Source organism: Sorex fumeus, unplaced genomic scaffold (genome assembly GCF_029834395.1).
Source record: "Sorex fumeus unplaced genomic scaffold, SorFum_2.1 ptg000091l, whole genome shotgun sequence".
Lineage (NCBI taxonomy): Eukaryota > Metazoa > Chordata > Mammalia > Eulipotyphla > Soricidae > Sorex > Sorex fumeus.
This window is the reverse complement of record NW_026606148.1, coordinates 172420-194403: the sequence shown is the minus strand read 5'-3', so window position 1 is coordinate 194403 and position 21984 is coordinate 172420. Positions and strand designations below refer to the sequence as shown.

The window sequence follows — 21984 nt, the reverse complement described above, 5'->3', positions numbered from 1 at the left end:
TAGCATGGGCATCAGAAAGAACAGCACCGGTACTGAAGGGAGCAGGAGCAGAGTAGCATCAGTACTGTAGGGAATAAGGTAGCATTAACGCTGGAGAGAAGGACAGCACTGGATTAGAAGTTAAACAACACTTTCCTTGGAGAAAGTGTAAATTTAAAGCTTCCAACTGATTCGTATTGTCCTGTGTGCCTTTAGGCCAGAACTGAAGAGAGCCCTGTGTATGTGCGTAGCTGTGGAAATCTTCATCCTGAAGACCCGAGTTGTCTCCAGAACTCTCACGCCGACCTGTGGCTCAATTACAAGGATCCACACACCTGCTCATTATCTCCCAGGACTCAATTATTTTGGTGTAGTCTAGCTTGGGCGCAGAGTAAGTGATTCTGGAGAGCAACATCCAGGCAGGTGCTGCATGCTCTGTACCAGTGTGTGATACCACATTGTTGATGTAAGTGGTTGAGAATTTATCCTTCTTGTACCAGATATTAAAGGCTTTCTTCAAATAGTGGCTGGAAGAAAGAGGAGAAAGCATAGTCAATAGTATAAATGGACAAGGCCATGCTGATCCAGCCCTTAGTAGGTCTATGTTGCTTTGGTTTCTCCCTTTGATCCACTGCTGCCTCTGAGCATGTGGGCTAGTTAGGTGTCTTTGACTTGTATTCTGTCGTCTAGCTTCTTAAACTGTGGTCACAACCCCACTCCACATAATAATTGAATGTGGGGATTTTTTGCATGGGAACCCCAGGTCACATCCCTGGCACCACAAGGTCCTGCTGGGAATAACCCAAAAAACAAAACAAAACAGGGGCCGGAAAGATAGTAGAGCGGGTAGGGAGCTTGCCTTGCATGTGGCCCACCTGGGTTTGATCCTCACCTCCCATATGGTCCCCTGAACTGCTAGGAATAATTTCTGAGTGCAGAGTCAAGAGTAAACCCTGAGCATTGCTGGATGCCATGCCCTGCCCCTCCCCCCCACTCTTCGTGAAAAAATAAAAACAGAATAACAAAACCCAATGACATCAACCAAGAGTAAAAAGTCATGGGGCTATCAGGGATGTGGCTCATGCATTAAGGGAAAGTCATTAGACCTGAGCTCAATCCTAGAGATGCAAAAAAATTAAAGAACCCCACAAAACAACCAAGAACAAACAAAACAACATTAAGTAGAAGATATTTTACAATATGAATGACAGTATCTTTTATATATACTCTATAATTAATCCTCTCAATGAAAAATGCAAAGAAGCAACAACCTGACTTGAAAAAAAACAGGGCTAAAATTTAGCCTTTTTTTCCTTGTACACTCTTTGTAACGTGCACTGTTTAGTTCATTGCTGCTCTGCTCTTGATGGCATTCTGACATAACATGCTGTTTATTTCAAATTAGTCTTAAGCAAATGTTTTGTAGCACTGTAGCACTGTCTATAGCACTGTCATCCTGTTGTACATTGATTTGCTCGAGTGGGCACCAGTAACGTCTCCATTGTGAGACTTGTTGCTGTTTTTGGCATATCGAATACGCCATGGGGAGCTTGCCAGGCTCTGCCGTGCGGGCGGGATACTCTCGGTAGCTGCTGGGCAATCCGAGAGGGATGGAGGAATCGAACCCGGGTAGGCTGCATGCAAGGCGAATGCCCTACCCGCTGTGTTATGGCTCCAGAGATATTTTGTATCCTAAAAAATTGTGTAATAATGGATTAAATGAAAGCAAAACAAAACAGAATAATACAGTAGGGGGCTGGAGTCATAGAACAGCAGGTAGACATTTGCTTTGCACAGGGCTGAATACCATTTCAAATCCCTGCATCCCAAGTGCTACCAGGAGTAATTCCTGAGTGCAGATCCAGGATTAAGTCCTGAACATTGCCAGGTGTTGTCTTCCCTCTTCTCCCCTGTTGGACAACATTGGTTTGTCCTTGCTTCTCCTGCACAGAGCTTTGGTTTATTGAATTACCCCCACCACAGTGCTCTCAAAGCACACCCAATTTCATCAGGCACTCCTAATCTTATATTGCTTTTCTCTTTCCTTTATGTCCTTTGCATGGTTTTAGGAATGTCCAGAACAGTTGATGCTATGCTTCTGTAATATGGGAGTTAATTGACTGAATTAATATTTACTTCTGGGCATCCATCAAATTTACTTAAGTCTCAATTGCTTTTACTTCCTAACACCCCCAAAAGGAGGGTCTTGGTGAGGGACGTGGATGGAACTAGGGCAAGCTATAAGCTACCCTGGCATTAAAAAGGGACAGGCTAAGTGCCATACGAAGTAAGAGCACGGTCATGGAACCCTGCTGGGTTTAGGAAAGACTAACCTGGCCTGAGGACTACAGTCTGGGATATACGGCAAGATGCTGCCAGAAGAACCACTATTTAAGCTTAATATATCTTTTACTGTGTTCATACAAAATGACTAGAAATAGCAGTAAGAAGCAAATTTAATATGTTTCAATGGTACTAGCTAAGGAAAGGAGAAAGCAATACACCCTTAGATGGAATCCCACTCTTGAGCAGATCTCCTAGTAATCTAGAGTAATCAGAGTGCTGAATCCCGTGATGAGACTTTTTTCCTGAGTCAACTTCCTAAAGGAGGGGCTTTACAACTGTTTATCGTTATGATAATATTCAACCACACCTATGTGTACCTCTACCCTTCACGATTTCTGTATAACCAACAATTTCTATACAACTAAGGCTGTGAGACTTAAATGAACACACTGATTTCCAAGCAGCCTGGGGCTCCATTCCCCTTGTTCCTTGTTCCTTCGTCAATCATGATCAGCCAGCCTAGGGGAACAGTTCTCAGCCACCTTCTCAGTCACTGAACAAACTCACATTTGAACTCACACCCCCCACCCAGAAGAACAAAAACAAAACATAATTAAACAAACCCCAAAACATCAAAATCAAAACAAAACAACCCAAGAGACCAGCACATAGTCACATAATTCACAAATGTGAACAACCTGACACTAATCCATATCCATTAACAAAAAATCCATTAATAAAAATTAATAATCCTGGGGCTGGAGCAATAGCGCAGAGGGTAGGGCATTTGCCTTGCACGTGGCCTATCCAGGTTTGATCCCCAGTCCCATAAGGTCCCCTGAGCACCGCCAGGAGTGATTCCTGAGTTCAGAGCAAGGAGTAACCCCTGCCGGTGCATCACCACGTGTGGCCCAAAAAGCGAAAAAAAAAAAAAAAAAACCCCAAAAAATCCATTAATAAAGAGAGAAAGAGAAAGATAAGGCAGTCAAGGCAACATAAAATCAAACTACAAGATACTGAAATATAGATAAAATTTATCATTGCAGCGGGTGAGAGACAGTGCAGTAAATATGGTACCTGCCTTCCACATAGCCGACTAGGGTTGAATTCCTGGCAACCCTTATTGCTCCCCCCATGCACCACCAGGACTAATTCCTGAGAGCAGAGCCAGGAGTAAATCCTGAGCATTGCTGGGTGTAGCCCAAAATTAGACCAAAACAAAACAAATTTATCACTGTAGGAACTAACTCACCACAACTTTTAATATAGAGGCTGTGTTCAAATCAGTGTTTCAAATAGAACAAAAACCAAAATGCTGCAGTATTTAGTAAACCAATCCAATAAAATGTTAGAAAAACAAGTAGGATGTCATCTTTCCTATTAATTATTACTGACCAAAGTAAGATACCATATCAATCAATGACTTCTACTCTTAGGGGTGCATTAATTTATAATTGTAGAACTCAGAAGAAAACAAAGGACGTGATCAAAGGCCATCATTAAAAAAAAATCACTACACAAATGTTAAAGATATTTGAATTAGGAAAGAAAAAGAAAGATAAAAATCTAGATTTTACATATACCAATGTAGAATGCAGATGTTCCAAGATATTTATGAAATTTATTAATAAAGCTCTATGGCCTTTTCTATAAGGAAAACAAGTCATAAGTAACGTACTTCAATTCCAGGCTATCTGTGCTGAGCAGAGAAAGAAGTGCCCAGGCGAGCACCTGGCTGTCATCTCCATCATGATATTTATTGTAATGCTTAATGTTCTGTAGCAGGAGCTGATCCAAGCATTCCAGGGCCTTCTCTTGCACTGTGTTCTCACAATCCATGACAACAGGAATGATCCCCAGGAGCCAGGCTTTCTGAACCTGAACACATTTAGGTTGGGCCTGAAATGTTAAAAATGAATAAGTTATAAAGAAGTCCAACACTAGGAGAAACGTAAGTCCAAATCAGTTATTGGCAGCTGTGATCAATTTTTGAGACATGTTAAAAAGTTGCATACGTGATTACAAGTAAACCATGAAAACAAAAAACATCAACATTCAAGCATGCATGAAAACAAACACGAAGTAAGTGTCAGGTCTTGGGTTTGATTCCTAGCACCACACACACACACACACACACACACACTAAAAACCAAATACATACACACAATCTGTATAAACAAAGTTCAATCTTCAGTTACTAAGACTTAGTACATACTAAACTATACAACTTTTAGAAGTTGGGGGCTGGAGAGATAGCACAGCAGGTAGGGCGTTTGCCTTGCAAGTGAGTTCAACTCCCAGCATCCCATATAGGTCCCCTGAGCACCGCGAGGAATAACTCCAGAGTGCAGAGCCAGGAGTAACCCTTGTGCATCGCTGGGTGTGACCCAAAAAGAAAAAAAAAACTTTTAAAAGTTATTGTTTTACTATTTGTAATAAATTAGCACTTTCTAGCAATTCAAGATCAGAACTAATAATACATATTTTCCCTAAGAAGCATCAGAATATGTGTTGACAGAGAAAATAGAAATATGCATTGCTCTATTAAAAACAAATAAGCAGTTTAAAATTGCTCCAAAATTTAAATTGCAGAGTAAAAGTATCTTTTGCATTAGTGTATCTGATCTTTTGCCTTAATAGTGAGATGGTGACCTAGGCCTCTGGCCTAAATAACTTTTTTTTTTCCTTGCTTTTTGGGTCACACCCAGCAATGCTCAGGGGTTACTCCTGGCTCTGCACTCAGGAATTACTCCTGGCGGTGCTTGGGGGACCATATGAGATGCCAGGGATTGAACCTGGGTTGGCTGTGTGCAAGGCAAATGCCCTACCCGCTGTACTATCGCTCCGGCCCCTGGCCTAAATAGCACTGTAGCACTGTCCTCCCCGTGTTCATAGATTCGCTCGAGCGGGCCCAGTAACGTCTCCATTGTGAGTCTTGTTGTTACTGTGTTTGGCATATTGAATATGTCATGGGTAGCTTGCCAGGCTTTGCCGTGTGGGCAAGATACTCTCGGTAGCTTGCCGGGCTCTCCAGGAGGGGCGGAGGACTTGAACTCAGGTCAGCCAACTTGGCTGCGTGCAAGGCAAATGCCCTACCGCTGTGATATAATTTTAAAAAAAATTTCTATCTCTGAGATTCAAACTGTAGATATTTAATTTGAAATGTGGCCTACCTTATGCAGTTGGAAGATACCTCTTCCTTTCTTTTGCACTGTCATCCTAAAGATGACTCAGAGTTTTTAAATACAGAATTCAACACTCAGCCACAGATTACCAGAGTGTGAACTGTTTTTCTGTCAAGTATCTACATTACAAACATAATGTGATGCCTCTTACCACAAGAAGTTCAGTAAGGGAATGTAAAGCCTGCTTCCGGACAGATACTGCAGGGTCCCGACACCGGTCACGAAGAATTAGTAGGTCCTCATTAATGTCTGCAACATTACAGTGTTTCAGAACACTCACCAAGACCTGGAAGACACAGACATAGTATGACCAGATGAACCATGCACAGTATAAAGACAAAAGGAGATGAGATGGATAGTTTTCTAGAGGATAGTTTTCTTTAAATTGGTGGTTCTTCACATTTTTGAAGTCACAGATCCATCCGTTCCCTAGTAACGTACAACTTTTTACAATCTAAGGCCTTTCTTTGGAGAAAAATCTGATGTATCACTGATATGATCAAGATTTACAATATTCTTAAAAAATTTACTTATTACTTTAGGCATCATGATTTATGAAGCTTTTAGTAACAGTTTTGGGCACTCAATGTTCTATACCTTGAAATCAGTGTCAGTGTCCACCAATTATTATTATTCTATTATGTTAATTATAATTGAAGGCTCAAGGTTCACTCCCTCTTCCCATCCTACCTTCTACAAACTCATTTTCCCCTTGATTTACCTATTATAGTTTAAGCCATATGCTTACAACAGTGTTGATTCATGATTTTGATGTAGATACATCTTCAATTTCAAGGATTTCTTGAACACTAGTAAAGTCAGTTGGGGCTAGAGCAATAGCACAGCATTTGCCTTGCACGTAGCCAGCCCGGCAGAGCCTGGTTCGATTCCTCTGCCCCTCTCGGAGAGCCTGGCAAGCTGTTGAGAGTATCTTACCCGCACAGCAAAGCCTGGCAAGCTACCCGTGACATATTCAATACACCAAACACAGTAACAACAAGTCTCACGATGGAGACGTTACTGGGCCCGCTCGAGCAAATTGATGAACGGGAGGACAGTGCTACAGTAAAGTCAGTCCATGAATTCCTATTCTAAGAATTCTTATTCTAGTTTTGAAGGATTCAGAATGACTGCTGATCAAGCAAAAGGCTGGTTCGATCCCTGCTTTGGCATGATTCCCTGAGCATTTATCAAGATTAATTCTTGATAAATTCTTTGGGACCAGATAAGGCCCGTAAACAAAATGAATGAATTTTTTTTCTTTCTTTTTTTGCTTTTTGGGGTCACACCCGGCGATACACAGGGGTTACTCCTCGCACATGCACTCAGGAATTACACCTGGCAGTGCTCAGGGGACCATATGGAATACTGGGAATTGAACCCATACCAGCCGCATGCAAGGCAAATGCCCTGTCCACTGTACTATATTGCTCCAGCCCCAACAAATTTTTTTTCTTAAAAAAAAAAAAATCAAGGATACAAACCTGTGATGCTTTAAAAAACAAACAAAAAAAAGCAACTCAGTAGAACACTTAAAACAAGAAGCCCTTCAATCTTCAATTCACTTATATTATTCATCTATATATAACTAGACACATATCTCAACTAATATTAACTAAAAAGCAAAATAATTAATCCAGTCAAAATTTTAAAAGTATTTAAGTGTTTACCAAAAGTTTATTAAAATAACTGCATACCTGGAGCGCAGACTTCCTAACATTGGTCTTCTCATCCCTGACTCGCTTTCTCAGCATTGCCATGACATTCCTTTCTGTGAAGGAAATATCAAAGAACAGCCATGATTGGAGAAAGACTAGACAGTACATAGCAGGGTATAAAATAGTGTGTAAAAAGAAAATGAACTCAAAACTTATAAACAATAATAAAAATGGCAGAACAGAATTATTTAAAAAGGGCAGAATTCTGGATTCTTAAAAATCAATTTTAATTTCCAGCTCCTGTGGCATAGAACTTTGAATGACTATTTAGTACGTAACTGCAAAAAAGAACATCTAACTCATTCTTTCCCAGAGTAGGCCATATGGTCCACCCTGGGTTGTTGGGTAGGTGGTATGTGCTAGAATTACTGGGGTGGGGGGTGGGGGAAATGGTGGTAGCTTCAGGAGTAACTAGGGAGGTGCTTTCTGTATACTTCAAGAAGGCGGATTTCCAGGGGTCTAGGAAATTTTTCTTCACGAAAAGGAGGCAATAGGAAGCCTCTAGTCTAATCCTTAGAATTGTATTTGTTTGTTTTTAGTTTTGATTTTTTCAGGCAAAATGTCCAACTTCAAACCTACCATCAGTGTCAGTGTTTTACCATCAATGGCCCAAGGTTCCCTCACCCCCTACCAGGCCCCCCTAGCAAACACATCAAAAACATTTTTATTATACTTTGGGTCTCCCGCTTACAACAGTGTGATTCTTACGGTTCTGATGTACCAGTTACCTCCATAGCACCAAAGTGTCCAAGACCCTTGACCTTACATTACTACCAGTCCAACTCCTCATTGCTCACTGCCATCATCCTCTTTCTTGGCATTCTTATTTCTGTAATCCAGGGCCAAGGTAACCCTTAGAGTATTTTAAAAATGAACTAAGACATATTAAAGCAGCTTTAAAAATGTCAATTATATACCCCTTTGCATATCAAATATTGTTGAGGAGACCTAAAAGCTTTTATATGCGGATTTTATCTTTTTGTCAATATAACTTAAACTGAGAGGGGCTGTAGCGATAGTACAGTGGGTAGGGCATTTGCCTAGCCTGCAGCCGACCTGGATTCAATCCTCAGCATCCCATATGGTCCCCTGAGCACTGCAAGGAGTGATTACTGAGTGCAAAGCCAGGAGTAACCCCTGTGCATCGCCGGGTGTGACCCAAAAAGAAAAAAAAAAACCTTAAACTGAGAACTGTAAAAATATTTAATCATTCACTTTGTTTTCTTTTAGATTTCTTTATAACTCAAAGAGCTTCATTTCTTATATAGTTTTCTGACTCTGCTGTCCCTTCACTGTAATTTTGTGCTCTCACAATAATTTTCTGCTCCTTTGTAAGAAAAGTTGATGTGACCATGCCATGGAAACACTGAGCATGCAGGGACCCATGGGCCTTGCTGACATGGTATTCGTCCTGGAGCTTCACACAACATCAGCTTTTGTAACAGGAACTCCGACGACTCTGCTGGACACATGCCATCCGCAGACTCTGTTGTTTTCCCAATCTTCCTGGGCTCAAGGTAAATACTACTGTTGTCAGGGTTTCTGGATGGTCGATGACAGTATGTTAGATGCCAGGCCATTGTAAATGCTCTGTACACCATCTCAGAAGAGAGTATCATTCACTTTAATGTAGGAAGGTCACTATAAGCAGCCTAAAGGAAAAATACATATTTGCACTGAAGGGACAGTCCAGTGATTAAGGCACTTGTCTTGCAGACTAACGACCTTGGTTTGAATCCCTAAAGTCATATACATCGCCCCCCCATCAGAGTACTACTAAGGGTCACTCCTGAACAGCATCAGGAATAGCCAGGAAACACCACCGGGGAGTATATTTAACTGCCCCCACTGTCCCCGCCTCTCCCCAAAGAACCTCTGTGCCTCATCTAAGAGCATATTCTCAGTGGGCACATCTGCAAGCACTGAATTAAAGCAGCACAACCTTCAGTGAGCACTGTGGTGAAGCGAGTGAGTACTGTAGTCTCAGCTGTGATGACCACTATGGCCAGGCATGTATACAACACCTGGACAGCAGGACAATAACACTAAGGAGAGAGAGAGAGAGGGAGAGAGAGAGACAGAGAGAGAGAGAGAGAGAGAGAGAGAGTGTGTGTGTGTCAGGCGGGGATGGGAGGGGGACACAAACTGGAATGCACAGCTAGATTCTTTGCTTTTTCTGCCTTTGAATCTTACAAAGTTAATGGATATGGGACCATCGCAAAATCTCAATTTACTTTTGTGAGAAATGAGAGCAGATGTATAGTAAAAGTGTTTTGACAGAGAAGGATTTTTTGTTTGTATTTGGGAGACCACACCAAGCTGTGCTCAGGGCTTACTCCTGGCTCTGCGCTCTAGGATCACTTTTGGTGGGCTTGGGGGACCATAAGTGAGCCTGGGAATAGAACCAGGTTGGCCGTATGTGAGGCAAACACGCTACCCACTATACTACTGCTCCAGTCCCAGATTTCTTTTTAACCAAGCAAATGCATGGAAAGTTCTTTTCTTTTCTTTCTTTTTTTTTTTTTTTTTTGCTTTTTGGGTCACACCTGGCGATGCACAGGGGTTATCCTGGCTCTGCACTCAGGAATTACTCCTGGCGGTGCTTGGGGGACCATATGGGATGCTGGGGATTGAACCTGGGTCGGCTGCATGCAAGGCAAACGCCCTACCCGCTGTGCTATTGCTCCAGCCCTGAAAAGTTCATTTTAATTTGTAAAGGACCTTCACAATTCCCAAACCTTGTCTGTGAAGTTAGCAATTTTGTGGTAATTCCGTCATAGAACTCAAATAGACTGGAGTACTGAGCAGAGGGATTTGGCAGTTATATCACAGCCACAGCAGTTTCCCAAAGGAAATTCACCAAAATACCCCAAGGAGCGATAGCACAGCGGTAGGGCGTTTGCCTTGCACACAGCCAACATGGCCGACCCGAGTTCGATTGTTCCGCCCCTCTCGGAGAGCCCGGCAAGCTACTGAGAGTATCTCGCCTGCATGGCAGAGCCTGGCAAGCTCCCCATGACGTATTCGATATGCCAAACACAGTAACAACAAAGTCTCCAATGGAGACGTTACTGGGCCCGCTCGAGCAAATCGACGAACAACGGGAGGGCCTTTACCTTTACCTTTACCCCAAGGCACTGTAAGTCTGATCATTACACTTTTATAAAGCCACAAAAGCTGATAAAATAGCTTAAATTGATGTCTGTTTTGATGGGGGGGAGAATACTTATAGGGAGGCAACGGTGCTCTGCTCTTACTCCTGGTTCTATATTCAGGAATCACTTCTGCTAGCATTTTTGAATGTTGGGGATCGAACCCAGGTGGGCCATGTGCAAGGCAAGCACCCTAACAACTGTACTGATCCATAAAACTGATGTCTTGAAATTCAAACTTTGCTTATTATTGACTGTAATCAACTCAAATTTGATCAAGGCCAAAACTGTAAGAGCTGCTGGGGCCAGAGGAATATTATAGCAGGGAAGATGCTGGCCTTACACACTGGTCTACCTGGGTTCAATTCCCAGAACCACACATGGTTCCCTGAATCCCGCCAGGAATGATCCGTAAGTGTGGAACCAGGAGTAAGCCCTGGCACCTCTGGGTGTGGTCCCAAACAAACAAACAAACAAACAACAGCCTCCCAATTTCACTTACGATTTTACACGTCACAGAAAATGATAAAATGCACACGTTTACTAATAGCACTGTAGCACTGTCCTCCCGTTGTTCACTGATTTGCTCGAGCGGGCACCAGTAACGTCTCCATTGTGAGACTTGCTGTTACTGTTTTTGGCATATCGAATACACCGCGGGTATATTCCAGAGCTTCCCAGGCTCTGCCATGTGGGCAGGATACTCTCGGCAGCTTGGCGGGCTCTCCAAGATGGATGGAGGAATTGAACCCGGGTTGGCCGCGTGCAAGACAAACGCCCTACTTGCTGTGCTATTACTCCAGCCCAAGTGCAGTGCTACGTTTACTAATAAAGATAAAAACCCATTAAAAATAGGGGCCAGAACTAAAGTACAGTGGGTAGATGTTTGCTTTGCATATGGCCAAGCCAAATTTGATCTCTCGTACCACATATGGTCCCCTAAGCCTTGCCAGAAGTGACTCTGAGCATCAGAGTCAGCCCTGAGCACAGCCTGGTGTGGCCCCAAAGCCCAATCCATTAAAAATCAAAATGAATAAGCAAAAAGTAATGGGCAAAGAATTCAAATAGACATTTCTCCAAAGATGTAAGAAATGGCAACTGACACATGAAATTCGCTGTGGCAGGGGGTGGGAGGGGCCACCCTGCAAACATGAAATAGCAAGCCAACACCCAGCACTGCTGCTGTGACTGGGCATGAACCACCATCACTGCTGCTCGAGGCACCACAAAATGCGCCGTCTCCAATGCACTGCATGTGGGCTCACACACAGGTATGTGAGCACTGTGACTATGATGTGACCCCACCAGCCCACTGTGGGCACAGCAACTAAGTGTTGGTGACCTCCAGTTGTTGGAACTACAAAGGAAGAGAAGGGGGACTTAAGAAACTTTTTAAATGAACATCAGTCAATAGGCAGAGAAATGTAAATTGGAATCACGACGAGACCCTGCTTCATAGGCAGTCGGATGGCTAGAAGAAACAGAGAGAATGAGGGTAAGATATGCAGACATGCTGGTGAGACTGAAAAAAAAATGGGGCCCACTTTTGAAAATAGTTGTCAGCTCCTCAAAATGTTACGCAAAGTATTACCACATGACCCAGTAGTTCCATTCAGGTACAAATCCAAGAGAAATAGAAACATTTTTATACAAAACTTGTATAAGAATGTTTGCAGTAGCACTATTTGCAATAACAAAAGATAAAAATACTTCAAATGCCCAACAATGGATACAGTAATATGCAAAATGCAGTCTGTCCATACGAAAGACCAATACTGTACCATAACAAAACGAAGAACTGATGCATGTAGAACATAGATGGGCCTGGAAACTATGGGGTGAAAGAAATCATCCATGAGGAGCCAGAGCAATAGTATATGGCAGGGTGCTTGCCTTGCACGTGACTGATGCCCGGCACCCCATATGGTCCTCCAAGCTGGCCAGGAGTGATCTCTGTGCACGGCCGGGTCCCAAAATAAAAGCAAAACAGACGTCACCCAGTCAGACGCATGAATGATAAGCTTCCAGGGTGACCAGAATAGGCTGCTGCACAGCAGGAAACAAGCAGTGCTGACAGAGGACAGGGGAGGGGAGGGACTGCTAATGGACACAGGGTTTCTTTTACAGCTGAAGAAAATGTTCTGGAATTAGATCACATGCTTTTATGGGCATACTGAAAACCAGTGAATCTTATACTTTAAGTGGCAACAAAACAATCAAAAAACTACTTAGCACACATAATGTCCGACTTGCAAAAACCACGCAATTTTTTTTATATAATTAATGCCAATAATACAAATCATCTTAAGCAAAATTAAGATGGGAACATGCGCCTTTTACATTTGGGCAACTTTTATAATTTGGAAGCATCATTAAATCAATACAACTGGTTACTGTTTGAGAGTCTATGCAACAGCAAATCTGTACTTAGCTAAAACCACAATCAACAGAAACATTTAATACTTTTCCAGTGTAAATTCCATTACAATACTTTTAGGGAATCTGTATATCTATATATATATATATGCATGTGTATATATAATTATTGCTCTCTCTCTCTATAACGCATCTAGAGATATATATGATCTATATCACGGTCACGGTCCTCCCGTTGTTCATTGATTTGCTCCAGCGGGCCCAGTAACATCTCCATCATGAGACTTGTTGTTACTGTGTTTGGCATATCGAATACGTCACGGGGAGCTTGCCAGGCTCTGCCGTGTGGGCGAGATACTCTCGGTAGCTTGCCGGGCTCTCCGAGAGGGGCGGAGGAATTGAACTCAGGTCGGCCATGTTGGCTGCTTGTAAGGCAAACGCCCTACCACTGTGCTATCGCTCCAGCCCATGATCTATATAATGTATATATATTGTTATTTGAATCAGACATGATTTCTAGCCACATAAACCTAATCCTATGCTGATCTTACTAAGGTTGAAATAAGTACTTAACATCATTGCAAACAATGACTTTACAAACACATTAGTACTCAATCTCAGAATTATTAATTATAAATGCATGCAATATTTACAAACTAATGTAGCTATCACAACTATGAATTATTAAAGTCAATACAATATTTAACACAAATCAGGGATGTTCATAAATGTATATAAATGTGCACACAATAAACCTACATTATTAATCCATTATATACATATTTCTTTTTTCCTCTTTCTCGTATGTCAGTCTATGTATATATCTATATGAGCATCTTTTAAAAGCACTCTTTTGCTTTTTGGTTTTAGGCCAAATTTGATAATGCTCTGGGCTTACCCCTGGCTCTGAGCTCAGGGTTCACTTCTGGCAGTCTTGGGGAACCATATGGGATATTGGGGATAGAACCCAGGTCAGCCTCATAAAAGGCAAATGCCCTACCCACTGTACCATCACTCCGGCACCTAAAATTGGCTTACTCCTGGCTCAGCTCAGGGGACCACATGGCGCACCAGGGATGGTACCCTGGTCAGCCACCTGCAAAACTAGCACCCAACCTGCTGTACTATCTCTCCAGCGTCTAAAATTACATCTTTAGAAAACCTTTCCATGAACAGTATGGGAAGTCTTCAGAAAACTTAGATTTGCACTGCCCTATGACCTAGCAATTCCACTTTGGGGTATCTACCCTGGACTTAAAAACATTCATTCAAAAGGTTGTATGCATGTCATTGTTCATTGCTGCACTTAGTTTAGATATGGAAACAACCATATCTCAGGTGCAAGGGGGAGACATTTTCTATTTGTTTACTTAAAGAAGGCAGATTTCCCAGGGCCAGAGAGACAATGGGCTGGAACACATGCTTTGCACACTATTGTCCAGGTTTGATTTTTGGCACCACAACAGTCTCCTGAGCATCGAGCTGGAATTAGACCTCGAGTAATGTCAGTTGTGATCCAAAAACAAAAACAAAACAAAACAAAACAAAACAAGAAGGCAGATTTCCAAGGCAGCACTAAATGACTGTTTTCCTGAAAAAGGGCAATAAGCCAAATCATTTTGAGAAACTGCTATTGATAAAAACTCAGCAGAGGGAAGGAGAGTGACTTTCTGAGGGCTGCACAGCTAAGACAAAAATCTGTGAGTTGATTCAAGCTCTACTACCTAGTTCAGACTTGTTTCCTCCCCCCTCAATCACTTTGACATTTGAATCACCTTAGATTATTCTGGGTTTGATAAGGTCAGAACCCTGCACTGGACTCCATGGGAAAGAGTATCTTATAATCACCCCAATGGTTTATACTGCTTGTGAAGAGAAGTTAGAGTCTAAATTCTAGGGGCTGGAGCGATAGCACAGTAGGTAGGGTGTTTGCCTTGCATGCAGCTGACCCGGGTTCGATTCCCAGCATCCCATATTGTCCCTGGAGCACCACCAGGAGTAATTCCAGAGTGCATGAGTCAGGAGTAACCCCAGTGCATCGCTGGGTGTGACCCAAAATGCAATAAATAAATAAATAAATAAATAAATTCTACAGTCTTTTTTTGATGGAAGTTTCAACTCAATTCTACACCATAAATAGAGGTGGAATCTGGTATGGTTTAATCAGTCATCGGCTGACATAAAGAAAAAAGGAGGAATTAAAAACAAGAAAAAACAAAACAAAATACAAGAAAAAAAACACCAAAAATTCTTTATGCCCTCCACCCCCTTTTTTGTGGTGACTTTCCTCTAAACAGTAGGTCCTTATTTAGGAGGCAGTCCCAAGTGCTACAACTGACTTTAAAAAGGATATAAAATATTTGCTAATACACTGTTAAGCTTCACAGAAGTATTGGAGTTCAGTACTTGCTAAGTGGAATATAGCTCAGCTATCTTTAAAGTAAAATATTTTGTAGTGCAAGGACATAAAGATATTCTGAAAGAAATTACTAAATAGGAAAAAAAATTAGAATAATTAAGGGTTAATTGACCAGAAACAAAGGGGCAAGATTTTTAGTTTCTACTTACAGTTGTCTGGAATCCAACATAATTATTAATTTAATAGTGATGAAATTGGACATACCCCCAAGTATAGCTGCTTCACTGCAATCCTCTAGGCTCATCACGCCTGAGCCTCTGGAAGGGTGAAGTGCCTCCTTCTGACAGGATGCTTTAAAATACAAATTAAATAAATGAATACATTATTTAGTAAATAAAATACACGCCTTCAGTCATGCAGACAAAAGTATGTTCTACCTTTTAAAAATATAAGCATAGCATATTTAAGTAACAGTATATTGCTAGTGAAATAAACTTGATCTGATGAAGAAAAAAATGGTACAGTATTAAAACTGATGAATGTGGAATTTTTTGTTTGTTTGTTTTTATAAATATTCACCAAGTCTTTTCACTTAAAAAGTTTAATATTTGAAAATATGCTGACCTGACAAATCTCTCAATAAGGCACCAGTCTCTGTCCCTGAAGCTGAGGAATCTGAAAAGAAACAGACAAGTAAGATGGGGAAAGTCTGCTATCAAGAACCCTAAGTAAATACCCACAGAGAAATAAACCAAGATAAGCAGACCTAAGTGAAAACCAGGCAGATTTTAAATTACTGACAATGAACAGTGTTCTCCCAGAGTATGTATTTAAATGGGCTTTAAGCCCAATGTAGACAATACTCAACAATGCAAAGCAGTCACAAAAACAGGCCTCAATCTTACCTCTAAACTTTGAGTATCTAAAGTACTTAAGAACTAGAGTAATAGAGAGTTTCCTTTGCAGGCTCTGACCAGGGTTTGATTCCCAGCACTACATATGAACCCCCGAGCCCTGCCAAGAATTATCCCTGAGCTAGGAGTAAACTCTGAGCACTGCTGAGTGTGGCCCCAAATAATATAAAACAAATTAGAAAAAGGGTCTTTCAAATATATCACGCTTGACTATTTTAAAAGATATTAAAAGTAAAATACACTAAAATAATTCAATTCCTCAACAAGTATAAGATACGCTCTGTTCCAGAGTGGTCACCTTACTTACTACTAATTAGAAGTTCCAGTATACTCTCCGAGGCGGTGGTGATAGACATCTCCAGGCAATGGGCAAAACTGGACAAGGCCTTGCTTCGGACAGTTGGTGCCTTGTCTAGACAGCGATCAAACATGATTTCCTGCACCAAGAACTTATGGTTCAAGAACTTCTGTTGCTCCAAGGACAGAGTGTTATCCACTTCTCTTTCAGGTAGCTCTAAGATAGCCAGAGCAACATCCAGAGTAAAAATCCTGTGTTGCACCTGGCAAAGCAAAATAATAAGAACTGGCATGAGACTAGAAGAAACCCTGAAGGAGTCCCTCTCATAGATTCAACTGTGACATCCAGAGAAAGTTGCTAAGCCAGGAACCAAGACTTCATCTAGCTGTTTCTCCTACCTTGTTGCTTCGTGAGTATCTATACAGCCAGGTGACAAAACTGGCATATTCCCCAGAAGGAAGTTTGTGGAGCAGTTGAACCAGAGACTGAGCTGCATGGGTCCGGTGGTCTGATTTATCTATCACCTGGAAATACAGTGAGACACTATGCAATCAACATTCATCTGCAGGACTAATAAGATGCATGGTGCAAGGCAGGTGTGAAATGAGTGCATTTAGTTCAGTGATCTTTAAATGGTATGGAAAGGACTGGCCAATTTTAGGTTTTAGGTTTCTTTTTGTTGTTGTTATTTTTTGTCACACCCACTGGTGCTCAGGGCTTATTTCTGGCTCTGCACTCACGAATCATTCCTGATGGGGATTGGGGTGCCATCTGGGGTGTCTGGGATTGAACCCGGGCAGCTGCAAGGTAAGTGCCCTACCTCCTGTGCTACTGCTCTGACCCAGGTTGAAACATGAATGTCCCTTTGAAAACTAACCTAGGAAAAGAATCCCAAGTCCTCTCTACAGAAATATGAATTAGCAGGTAATTTCAGGGAGTTTATAGACACCCCATCCCCCCCACACCCCACAGGACGCATAGGATTCAAATTAAAATGATCTATTTAGAAGACTGAAAGATAGCACACCGAGTGGGGCACTTTCCCTATCTGTGGCCAGGGTCCCATACTGTCCCCTGAGCCTGCCAGGATTGATCCCTTAGCAGAGCCAGGAATAAGGTCTTACACAGCTGGGTGTGGCCAAAAATATGCAAAAAGTCAAAATCATCTATTCAGGAACTGGAGATATGGCTCAAATGACGGCATAAGCCTGTGTGTGAGGTCCTAGAACCACCATCTGTCACATCCCCCAACCACTGAGTGTGGCTCCCTCTGCTCAAAAATAAACAAAAATCATTTGTTCAAAGTGTTAAAGAAATAATCATGAAAATTAGAATGTTGACAACATGAAGAATTACTGTATTTTTGTTAAGTGTTCTAATATTTTGTGGCTATGTTATTATTATTGTTATTATTATTAGGTTTTGACTGCCATATTGGAGGCTCTTTCAGGGTCAGGGGAATGAGGCCCGTTATTGTTACTGTTTTTGGCAGCACCGGGAAGGACAAGTAAGGAGAGGCTGCTAAAATCTCAGGATTGGGACGTTACTGGCACCCGCTTGAGGAAATCGATGAACAACAGGATGACAGTGATACAGTGACTATTAGCTCCGCGCTCTCCTAATGGGGATGCCCCTGTGGTGCTCAGGGGAACATGAAATACTGAGAACTGAGCCTGGGCCTACTGCATATGAGGCCTGTTGGAGCTCTCTCCAGTCTAAATGGTTATGCTTCATATAAAGCTCTTGAATTGCAGGAGCTATGTCCGCCATATATCTATATTTATCTGTATCTATATAGATATCTTTGTATGAATGACACAAATTATTGGAGGTGTGTACACATAACCATTAGTTCCATGTAAATTTTTCAAAACCTGGGCTGAAGAGATAGTACGCTGAGTAGGGTGCTTGCCTCCCAAGCACACCAGTAGTGATAGCTGAGCACAAAGCCAGCAGTAACCCCTGAGCTCTATCAAGTATTTTCCCCAAACAAAAAGAAGCAAATACAAAATAAAAAGTGCCCCCCTCCCTACCAAAAGCACACTGCCTAGGAAGCTATCTAGTAAATATATTAAGTAAAACCATGTTTAGTAAGAAGACAAATTCATTCCTAAGAGTGACTATACACACACTGACCTTCATGTATTTTTTAGTATTAGTACTAAAGCAGTATTACCTTGGCACAGATGTGTTGCAATAAGATACGCAGAATTGGAAATATGCTTTCCTTTAGTTCATCCACAAGACAGCTATTTAAAAAAAGAGAAGAAAAAAACACTGTAAAAATCAGCTATAAGACCAAACATGAGGCTGGAGCAATGGCACAGCGGGTAGGGCATTTGCCTTGCACACAGCCGACCTGGGTTCGATTCCCAGTATCCCATATGATCCCCTGAGCACCGCCAGGAGTAATTCCTAAGTGCAGAGCCAGGAGTAACTCCTGTGCATTGCCAGGTGTGACACAAAAAGCAAAAAAAAAAAGATCAAACATGACTGTCACCCAATGCCTCTTTTGCAAACCACAACACCCAATAAGAGAGAGAGAACAAAAGGGTGGGGGGGGGGGGATGGGGGGTACTGGGATCCGTGGTGGTGGGAAATGGGCACTGGTGGAGGGATGGGTATTTGATCATTGTATAATTGAAACCCAAGCACAAAAATTTGTAAGTCTACAATTGTACCTCATGATGTCTCACTAATAAAAATTAAAAAAAAAATTAGCTATCATCACAACAAAATAGTTAATTTCCTTCCTGCTTTCAAAAATCGCTTTTCTCATGTTTCGGAATACTGAAACATTAAAAACAATTTATTCTATATTGCAAGCAGCATTTCAGAGCTTAAAGACAAAGTTTTATAGCAGAAAATTGTTTATTACTTCCCATGCTTGACTTAAAAAAAAAAATCACTGCTGAAAAGACAGCTAGCTACAGCAGCAAGCAGAGAATGTGCTATATTCGTGTGGCTCTTTGACAACTTGCTAAATTTCATATTAAACATATAAAAAATATGATTTTGGGGTAAATAAAAAACTAACACATAGTACCACCTCCTGGGAGCTAAGTGCCTCAATGTTTTGTACATAAGAAATTGTTACAATACACAGATTTTTTTTTTTATTTTGATGGTGGAGGGCACACCAGGTGACGCTCAGGGGTTACAACTGGCTCTGCACTCACCAGTATTACTCCTGGTGGGGTTGGGGGACCATAGAGATGCTGAGTATTGAACCGAGGTCAGCTTCATGCAAGGCAAGCTACGTACCTGTTGAACTATCTCTCCAGCCCCAAAATATTCAGATTTGACTCAATTAAAGTTACATTTATTCATTTATTTATGAGAAATACAAATTTAAAAAATACTACTTCAACTACCTATATCATAAACTCTCACAGAAAAAAACCCCAAGTATTTCACTTATAATATTTTAGCTAAAATTTAAAAACAAAATGAGAGAAACCAGAGATATTACAGTGTGTAAGGTGCCTGCCTTGTGCCAAAGATCCAAGTTCAATTCTTGGTTTTGTTTTGTTTTGGTTTTTGAGCCACATCCAGTGGTGCTCAGGGCTTACTCCTGGCTCTGTTCTCAGGAATCACTCCTGGTGGGAACAGGGGACTATACGGGGTGCCGAACATGAACTCAGGTCACCTGTGTGCAAGGCAAATGCATTACCAGTTGTACTTCTCTCTATCCTTGCCAGGTTCAATCCTTGGCACTGCCTATGATCCCCTCCAGGAATGATCCTTGAGCTCAGAACCAGGAGTATACTGAGCAGCACCAGGTATGATCTCCAAACAAAAACAAATGAAATTAGTGAGCAATATCTGTTTAATAGCTCACTGACCGCCTCTGCCTGGTTCCACCATCCACACCCATGTCGCCAAAAATGTTCTGTGCCATGGACACCCATGGAAGTGTGGCCACAGTCCTATATACACCTGCCCATTTTCTTCTACCACCTCAACACCCTGTGCCAAATACTCCACCAGGGAGGAAAAGAAAATCCAGTGAGAGAACAATATCTTTGCTTATTGAGACACTGAATGCTTCAGATAAAGCTGACTCACGAGAAAGGCTTTGTCCTTCATTTATTGCTAAAGATTGGAAAAAAAATCAATTCAATTCCAACCTCATAGGAACTATTACATTTAGGAGAAATTAATTAAAAATGTGAAAAGAAACCATAAAAAAGTGGCAAAGAATAAAAGGAAGGTGACTCAGAGAACAGCTAAGCAAAAAAAGTGGTGGACTTTGGGTAGCAAATACTGAGCAGACAATGAGCAAACAACCAAGGTCACTGTCATTGCACAGAGCTAACCTTCAGGCAGGTGGAAATTAGCTGGAAGTAGTGCTGGCAGCCAAATAACAGACTCTTTGTCCTTTCAACAATACCACAGGCAGAGACAACAGGAGTGACCCTAAATAAGGACCCAGGTGAGCTATGAAGTGTTTGACATGTCCCTTTGTCACATGTGATCAGGAATGTCTTAGTTTCCAAAGGTGCCAGAATTTTGGTGAGGCTAGAAGAGATCACGACAGGAAACAGAGGCAGTATGCACCTCACCTGATGAACTGGACAGCCAGGTTTTTCCTGCTGATGACTGCCGAGGTGATAGAAAGTGGGGCATGGTGGGGTCCCCTGCCGCCTTCTAACATTAATAGAACATTAAGCATTTTATGAAAAATACTACTGATAACCTAGAAGAAAACAGAAAAGCAAGTTAAGACATGATTCCGAACCATGGACCACAGACAGCATTTTGTGGTATCCGAAGATAAATCAGGTTGACAGTTGAACTCTTAGGATGGGTTACCAGACATTCAATCAATGCATAGTGTAAACAGTGTGAAAACACAGACAAACAATAGTAAGAATATCAAGTTCCTCTCACTGCATTCGTAAGCTGGAGTCAATAATCAGGGAAAATAAACTACCACTCATCCATGGCAAAGAATGCTGGTGGGAATCCCTTACAGAATGCGGAAAGGAAGAACTGTGACTGCTACTTATACTTAACTTGATGTTTACAAAGAACCTTGAGTTGCTGCATATACTTGACCCAATCAATCATAACTATTGAACCTACTCATTCAAGAAATAAGACATTTACTGAAGACCAAAGAGGTGGTAAGTACTGCAGAAGTACATGGATCATAAGATTTTACTATTCTGATAATAAGCTCGCTAAAACTCCATAGCACTGCACTGTAGCACTGTCATCCCGTTGTTCATCGATTTGCTTGAGCAGGCCCTACTGGGGCCTGTGAGACTTGTTACTGTTTTTGGCATAACGAATTCATCACGGGTAGCTTGCAGGCTTTGCCGTGCGGGCGAGATACTCTCAGTAGCTTACCAGACTCTCCGAGAGGGGCAGAGGAATCGAACCTGGGCTGACTGGGTTGGCTGCGTGCAAGGCAAACGCCTTACCTGCTGTGCTATCGCTATAGCCCAAAACTCCATAAGACAAGTATTATATGTGATGTCTGTATTACATATAAAAAAAGATACAAAATGGAAATATTTTTACTTTATACTTAAAACAGGCAGGCACTGAGAATGCTTTTCCCGGCTTCTGCTGCATCTAACAGCACTGCTGCTCTTCTCTCTTTGGGGTCTTCTTTTATCGCTTCTCTGCACTGCTTTGCGAGCTTAGACATTCGCTTGCGGTTGCCCGAGGCATGCACCAAGCCACGTTGGCAAATAAGCTCAAGAGTT

At 41.7% G+C, this 21984-nt stretch overlaps 1 protein-coding gene across 2 annotated transcripts in view; it reads right to left on the bottom strand.

Moving 5' to 3' along the window:
- The window catches only part of NCAPD3 (non-SMC condensin II complex subunit D3), a 77409-nt gene that overhangs the window by 28598 nt on the left and 26827 nt on the right, over window positions 1–21984 (bottom strand). For both annotated transcript variants that reach the window (XM_056131475.1, XM_056131474.1), the window contains exons 8-17: window positions 20833–20966; window positions 18444–18516; window positions 16666–16791; window positions 16277–16529; window positions 15680–15730; window positions 15320–15406; window positions 7148–7221; window positions 5602–5736; window positions 3944–4164; window positions 315–506 (exon numbers count right to left, since the gene is read on the bottom strand). In XM_056131475.1, the coding sequence (XP_055987450.1) occupies window positions 315–506; window positions 3944–4164; window positions 5602–5736; window positions 7148–7221; window positions 15320–15406; window positions 15680–15730; window positions 16277–16529; window positions 16666–16791; window positions 18444–18516; window positions 20833–20966 (1346 nt within the window). The remainder of the gene's footprint in view (window positions 1–314; window positions 507–3943; window positions 4165–5601; window positions 5737–7147; window positions 7222–15319; window positions 15407–15679; window positions 15731–16276; window positions 16530–16665; window positions 16792–18443; window positions 18517–20832; window positions 20967–21984) is intronic.